Source organism: Gastrolobium bilobum, unplaced genomic scaffold, assembly GCF_033153095.1.
Source record: "Gastrolobium bilobum isolate Gb01-03AN ecotype WA unplaced genomic scaffold, APGP_CSIRO_Gbil_v1 utg33431, whole genome shotgun sequence".
Taxonomy (NCBI): domain Eukaryota; kingdom Viridiplantae; phylum Streptophyta; class Magnoliopsida; order Fabales; family Fabaceae; genus Gastrolobium; species Gastrolobium bilobum.
The window spans coordinates 1-8,309 of NW_026898935.1; the positions used below are offsets into that span (position 1 = coordinate 1).

General features: G+C 28.1%; 1 protein-coding gene across 1 annotated transcript; it reads right to left on the minus strand.

Moving 5' to 3' along the window:
- Positions 1-6,075: 6,075 nt before the first annotated feature.
- LOC133285631 (uncharacterized) lies at positions 6,076-7,934 on the minus strand (the record flags this gene model as incomplete). Its single annotated transcript, XM_061482880.1, has 3 exons — positions 7,919-7,934; positions 6,512-6,633; positions 6,076-6,412 (listed from the first exon to the last, which is right to left on the minus strand). Coding segments are annotated over exons 1-3 (475 nt in total), but the record flags the coding sequence as incomplete, so codon positions are not given.
- Positions 7,935-8,309: the final 375 nt, after the last annotated feature.

Consider the following 8,309-nt stretch of genomic DNA (forward strand, 5'->3'; position numbering starts at 1 on the left):
AAAAAAAAAACTTAATTGTCACGTGCAATCCTTCCACGTTTTTACTATGTTCTCTGGTATTGTGGGTTCCAGCAATTTAAGGTTAAAATGGAAATAAAACTAACAATAAATTGCTATAAATATTCTTGCAAAGCGCAACAAAATATATTTTTGGTTACTTTTCTCATAGCCGTTGGATGACAGTGACAGAATCGAGAACCCTTGGAATTGGTAATATGTGATTCTGTAAATTTTTTTATTTAATAAAAAGAAGTATTTTATATATATTTTTTTCAATTTTTTTTGGAGAGAATATTTGTAACTTTAAGCGTAAGTGGAGTTATTATAAAAAAATAATAATCAGTGTTATATTTTATTCTCACATTTTTTATCTTGTTGTCTTCAAGTTTTCAACATGATAAGAAAAAAATGCAATGCTATTTTATAAATTATTATTGAATAATTTTTTTTCATATCATTAAAATGGTTAATGAAATAATTTTTAATAATAATTATTGGAGGAACAAACACTATTTTAGAAATTTTATGCATTTAATATATATGTAATTGTAGAAATAGAATTAGCAGCAAACACTGTTTTGGAAATATTTTACATTTAATGTATACGTAAGGTAAAAGTAATGTGATTAGCTAATATGTTAATATTTTGCATTTAATGTATACATAGTTTTATAAATAGAATTAGCTATCAGCATAAATTCAAATTGTAAATATTTCCTGTGTTGTTCTCTTTGTATTTAAGAGTCATATTGGCACAACAAAAAAACCAGCCATATTCTTATAAGTTTATCATGGTATCAAAGATTCAAAGCTGAAGTGATCAAGTGTTATGAGTTTGATCCTTACCACCTCACTTTTAGGTGGAATTAAGAAAAACACAATGTAAACCAAAAATAGATCTATACAGCACAAGGTAGACCAAAAAATGTGTCTGTGTCATAACTACATTTCAAATTTAAAGGGCTCTTGCATTATGGTGTATTAGAAAAAATACAAAATGATTAATATATCGTCTCCTAATACTTTAAGGTTTTGGATTGAAGTAGCGCTTACCAATACTAAGAATAAAAAAAAAACAATTAAAATTGCCATGACATGTTTCACTGAATTATTTGATGGATTCAAGTAACAGTATTGATACTAACACAGAGCAAAAATGACTAAAAAATTGGATCTATTAAAAGAAATTTTTATTCCTAATTATAATTACCAAAGTAATAAAATATTTAATAACTTTAAATACATCTAAAAACTTAAATATAATTTATTTCTATTCAATTAATATTAAACATTATTTATAAATACTTTTTTTAAAAAATAAAGATGAGTATATTACAAATAAATGATCATTAAACATGTCTAAAATAAGGAAACAAATAAAAATAATTTACCTTCAATAATTACAAGAGAGTTATATGTATGTGTGTGTGTGAGGAGAGAGATGGAGAAGAACACGGTCAATTTGTTTAACGTAGGAAAACTTTCTCCAATGTGAAGAAGTAAAAACCCACGAGACACTAGTTCAGAATCAAACTTTCACTATAAGAATAATGAGTTATAACAGTCAAATTTTCCTAGTCTTTTACTAGAGGTACAATCAAGCTTCACCAAATATGGTGGTAACATTAAACGTCCCTAAAGAGGTCTAACACTCAAACATCTCTTTAGAAGTATTCTCAAATAATCAAGCATCACTTGTAATGGTGGTAATCTCAAACTTTCCTAGATAGAGAGGTCTCACTCAAACTTCTCCTTAGAGGTATTCACTCGGATTCTTTCTCTCATGGAGGATTTCTTCCCCTCAATTTGTTAATCTCATCTCTTCACCTAGAGTCTTCTTCATTTAATGGGGAGGATTTCAATACAACTTTTCGTTCTCCAATGAAGTCCTTTCATTTTCCCATGAAGCCTTTTCATTATTCCATGCATTGAAACTTGTATCTAATTAAGGAGAAATAATCCAACAATATAAATTAAAAAAACATAAATCAATCAAGTTTCAAGCAATCACAAATTTCAGCTCTCCAAATATGACAACTTCCTCTAAAACGTTCGTCAGGATGTTTAATGAATCATAAATTTAGTTAAGATTAGATTTTTTATGATAACTTCCTTGAAAATGTCAGTCATGTTTAATGAGTCATAAATTTGATTAAGGCAGATGTTTTTGAATTTATAACCCAATAAGTGAATGAAAAATTATTTTCTCATTTGACATAAGATAGTACTCTAATCACAAGGGGATAAATGAATATAAGAAAAATCACAAGGGATTTTTTAAAAAATTTCCCTACAAAATTTTACAATGACAATATATTAAAATTAAATTCTTTATTTTAATCATTTGATTGAAATTTTTCATTAAAGAACACTTTGAATTTACTTTTTAAATAACATGGTTTTTGGAGGCTCCAATGGAGGTGTTAATTTGTGGGAGCAGCGGGGACAGGATGGTATAGCCTTGCTGCATCCGCTGTTCTCTATTCTCACCCTTAAAAAGGCTTTATTTGGGAGTTGATTTTTGGGGGAAAAAGAAGGAAAATTGAAAGTTTTATTAAGCTCTTCTTTGTTTGTGAGTTTAAAAAAATAGGGGAAGGAAATTGGAAATTTTTGCAAAATCTTTCTCACCCTTAAAATTAAAGTTCTCTCAATTTGAGAGATTTAAGGGAGGAAATATTAAAAATTATTTATCTAACCTTAGCATTAAAATGTGAAAACTACATAAATATGAATCATTTTTAAATGTGACATTATTAGAAAAGTCTCAAATACCGAGAAAATTTATCAAACGAAAAATATTTCGTCAAACATAGTGACGACGAAATTTTTGACAAAAATCACATTACGTCGAAAATAGAGACGAAACAAGAATTGGCCATAATCACTAACACAAATTTATTTCGGAAAAAAATTCAGTCAAAATTCTTTATAGAATATAAATTCTTTTGAAACTTTCAACGGAAATATTTCTGTCAAACTTTTCAAGCAAAAATATTTTCATCCAAATTTTTTGACAAAAATTAATTCCATAAAAAATTTTGTCAGAAAACATTTCCATCAAAATTTTCAATGGAACACATTTCCAGTGAAAATTTTCAACAAAAAATATTTTTGTAAAAATTTGTGACGAAAAAGTATTTTTGTAAAAAATTATGATACAAAATTGTGTCAAAATTCTGTACAGAATCTAAATTCCGTTAAAATATTTTAATCAAAATATTTCACAAAAAAACATATTCGTCGAAATTTTCGATGAAGAAAATTTCCCTCGAAATTTTTAATGAAACACATTTCCATTGAAAATTTTCGTAAAAAGTTTTGACAAAAAAGATTTGTGTACAAATTTTTGGCAGAAAAAAAAAATCGTCACAATTCTTTCTAAATTTTGTCAAAAGTTTTCGACGAAAATATTTTCATCATACTTTTTTACAAAAAAAAAAATTTCTAAAATTTTCGACAAAACACATTTCCATTGAAAATATTTCCGGCAAAACTTTCAACAAAAAATATTTCTATCAAAAATTTCAAATAAACACATTTCTGTAAAAAAAATTCGATGGAAAATATTTTCGTAAAAAATTCGACGAAAAATATTTGTGTAAAAAATTTCGACAAAAAAATATTCTATTAAATTTCTTTACGGAATCTAATTTCATCGAAATTTTCGTTGGGACACATTCTCATGAAAAAAAATTGACGAAAAATATTCCATTAAATTATTTGACGGAATTCTTTTTTTCGTCAAAACTTTTGATGGAATTTTGATCGTTGAAAATATTTAACAAATCATTTTCGTCAAAACTTTTGATGGAAACTAAATTCCGTCGTAAATTTTCACAGAAAATTTATTTTTGTAAAAAATTTCATTGGATAGAACTTCCGTCGCCTCTCGATGAAAAGTATTCTGTCGAAAAAAAATTATTTTGACGAAATTTTCATCGCTTGCAACGTAATATATTCTTCGAAAATATGATCTTTTTTAGTAGTGTGAAAAATATATATATAATTTTTTTAAAAATTTTACATTTAATTTTATTTGTAAAATAAATAATTATATTAATTTTTATAAAAGGGTAAAATTGTAAAAATATTTCATTGACTCTCTAATTTCTTCCTTACCATTTTTTTAAATTTTAAACAAGAGAAGAGAATAACCTTCAATTACCTTCCCTTCATTCCCTTCCCTTCCCCTTGAATCTCCTTCCTTTTCTTCCCTTCCTCTTGCTTAAGGCTTTGTTTGGGAGTTTGGAGGGGAAGGGAATCCAAAAGGGAAGGAAGGGAAGGAAATTGGAGGGTATTGCCTTCCATTGTTTGGGAGTTAAAAAAGACTAAAAAAGACTATATTTTTGGACGAAATTTCTACGTTACAAACGACGGAAATTTCGTCACAAAATTATTTTTTCGTCCGAATACTTTTCGTCGAAATACGACGGAATTTTTTCTCCAATGAAAATTTTAACAAAAATAAATTTCCTACCAAAATTTTCGACGCAATTTAGTTTCCGTCAAAAGTTTTGTAATAAATGATTTCTTTCATCAAATGTTTTAAACGAAAAAAGACTTTCGTCAAAAATTTTGACAAAATATTTTCCGTTCAAAATTTTGATGGAAATATATTTTGAAACTTTCGACAAAATTTAGATTTTGTAAAGAATTTTGACACAATATTTTTCGGTCAAAAGTTTTTATAGAAATATTTTTTGTCAAAAATTTTTACAAAAATATTTTCTGTCGAAAGTTTTTGACAGAGATGTGTTCCTTTGAAAATTTTGGTGGAAATGTTTTTTTATCAAACATTTTGACAGAAATATTTTTCGTTGAAAATTTTCAATAGAAATGTGTTTCGTTAAAAATTTCGACGGAGATTTTTTTTGTCAAAAAGTTTAACGAAAATATTTTCGTCGAAAACTTTGGACGAAATTTAAACTCTCTAAAGAATTTTGATGAAAATTTTTTTTCGTCAAAGATTTTTGATGGAAATGTGCTGCGTTGAAAATGTTGATGGAAATATTTTGCGTCAAAAATTTCAATAAATATGTTTTTTTGTGAGATATTTTGACAAAATTTAGATTCCGTAAAGAATTTTGACAAAAATAATTTTCCGTCAAAATTTTTTAGAGAAATGTTTTTTGTCACAAATTTTTGATGGAAATATTTTTCGTCGAAAATTTTTGCAAAATTTTTTGATGAAAATGTTTTCCGTAAAAAATTTTGACGTAATTGTTTTACGTCGAAACTTTTCGATGGAAATGTGTTTCGTCAAAATTTTGGACGAAAATATTTTCGTTGAAAGTTTTGACGGAATTTAGATTCTATTAATAAATTTGAATGAATTTTTTTTTCCGTAAAAAATTTATGTCAGTGATTATGGCAAAATCTTGTTCCGTCTCTAACTTCGTCTTTAGTTTTGACGGAAAATTTTTGACGTATATGATTTTCATCAAAAATTTCATCACTATTTTTTGACGAAATGATTCACATTTTAATAATTTTACATTTAAAAATGATTCACATTTATGTAGTTTTCACATTTTAATGGTAAGGGTAGATAAGTAATTTTTAATATTTCCCCCCTCAAACCCCCCAAATTGGGGGAACTTTAATTTTAAGAAGAAGGAGGGATTTGAAGGGTTTAGTAAAAATCTTCAATTCCTTCCCCTCTTTTTTTTTAACTCCCAAACAAGGGAAGGACTTACTAAAACCCTCTGTTTCTTTTCTTTCCCCTCTTAAAACCTTGTTTAAAGAAACCTGCCATGTCAGAAAAAATAGAATAGAGATTGATACTATTACAGCTAGCGCTAGGGACTTTTTGACCCTTATAACCCTTTATTAATAATTAATTACCAAATTGACCTTCATTATAAACTATTTCGAAAATTTAACCTCCCAAAAAAACATAACACCAATCTGCCCATGTTTGACCGTTGACCACCAAGCCTACCCGGGTACACCCCTCCCTACCCGGGTATTTTTTGAAATTTTATGCTTACCCGGGTAGGAAGGGATGTACCCGGGTATATTTCTTGAGATCTGGAAAATTGCTTGAACTATTTACCCGGGTAGGAAGGGATGTACCGGGGTAAATTGCTTGATTTGGTTGAACAGTAATGAGAGGCTCCATTTGGGGAAAGCGAGCAATGAGTTGAGAACGTTTTGCGAGCTCAAAGTCCTGGAACTGAAAAGCAGGTGCACAAGTGCATCCCACAAGAGAGTAGTGACTCTCACCATCTCTAGCTGCAGCTCTCACCAATGCCCCATCTGAAGATACAACGCTAAAATCCTTAGTGGGAAATGAACCAAACCATACGTTGACGTTGGAAGCCACTGTGTATTGCGGTATCTGATTATCACTCAGATCCGATCCAAGGCATGTAAACTTGACACTTCCATCCTTCTTATTCAATTCCACTATCTACAAAAATTAATGACAAATACCAATTATTTCCTCATTCAATTTTGTTGAAAATTTAATAAATAAAAAAAGGTGATAGATTAAAGAGCAGGTGCATACTGTGATAGGTTCACCAATATAATGATGCCAGGTTTCAACACAGGGTATGCGATGGAGACGAGATACGTTCCCAGAAGGAAGAAGAAAATATATGGAGGTGGATACAGGGCGATCAACTTTGTCTGTTGCCAAATTTGAGAAAAAAAAAACGATTCAGTGGGAGATTTACCCGGGTACACCCCTCCCTACCAGGGTAAATAGTCCAAGCAATTTTTCTGTTCTCAAGAAATATACCCGGGTACACCCCTTCCTACCCGGGTAGGCATAAAATTTCAAAAAATACCCGGGTAAGGAGGGGTGTACCCGGTAGGCTTGGTGGTCAAACGGTCAAATAGGAGCAGATTGGTGTTATGTTTTTTGGGAGGTTAAATTTTCGAAATAGTTTATAATGAAGGTCAATTTGATAATTAATTATTAATTAAGAGTTATAAGGGTCAAAAAGCCAGCGCTAGGTGGTGGGTTTGAAGTTCATTAATAACAATGAGTGCTCATTGAACCCATTGGTTGAAGGTGACTCAAGGATGGGAAAAGAAAATAAATTTTGTTTGATTGTGTTTTGAGTTTTTTTGTTCTTAAAATTATTTTGTATAATAAATTTTAAAAACTATTTTGTAGAATAAAAAATGAAAAAAAATTTATTTGATAACATTATTCTGAAAACAGTTTAAAAGTTAAAAAACAAAAAAATTGTTTGGTAAATTTGTTTCCAAAATGTGGTTTTAAAGTAGAAAAACTGAAAAAATTATCAAAAGACCAAAAAGTAAAAGAACATATCGCCACTGAGGTGGCACAATATTAACTTTTACTTTTTTATTTTCAGATTATTACCATCATGCCATTAATGAAAATCTTGTTCTCCGTATTTTTGTTATTTTGGGAGTAATAAAACCAAAACATGATAAGGGCGTTCTATAAATTTAGTTTTAAAAATTACAAATTAGATGTTGTTTTTAGAATTACTTTTACAAAACATTGATCAATAAACAATTTTTTTTTTATTCTTAAAACAAGAAAAATATTTTACGAAATAGAAATCAAACAGTTAGTCTTGGATACGCTTTTATTCTTAAAAAAATTGCTTTTTATTGTAAAAAAATGTTCTTTTGAGAATTTTTAAATGTTTGGATAACAACTTTTTAAAAAATCAAAATTTAAAATAAAAGTTAAAATGCTGTTTTGTTAACCAGTAGTTGGTTAATTTTTAAAAAAGTACAAACTAAAAGATAATATAAATTTTTAAAATACAATTTTAACCTCATCCTATCATACATATTTTATCTCTCCTTATCTCACTATTTCATGCTGCTTTTTTTAATTAGGTCTTTCAACAACCTATCACTTTTAATCAAACATCTTTCTATAAAATTGGAGCAGTTTGTCGAACGTCTTTTCTGATATTATAATCACATTCTCCAAATTTCATTTGCGTAAATCCCAAAAATTTGTTAATTTTTTTTATAGATCCTTTTTGTAATTTTATATAAAATAATTGTTTTTTTATTTTAACATACAAATAACTTTTTTATATAAAAGTGATTTTCAGATCATACATCCAAACTCAAAATAACTTTACCTTTAAAATAACTTTACCTTTTAAAAAAAGTTCTTTTAAAAAAATCAATGCATAAAAAGTACTTTTTTTCAAAAGTTCATCCAAACAGGCCTTGAGAAATGGTGGTCGTGTGATATTATAAGCTAGAGATTCCAATCGTCCTCATTAGCCAATATATAGAATGATTAATATGATTATTATTATAGTGTTAATTAATAAATCTAAAAGATATTAAAATACCAACCA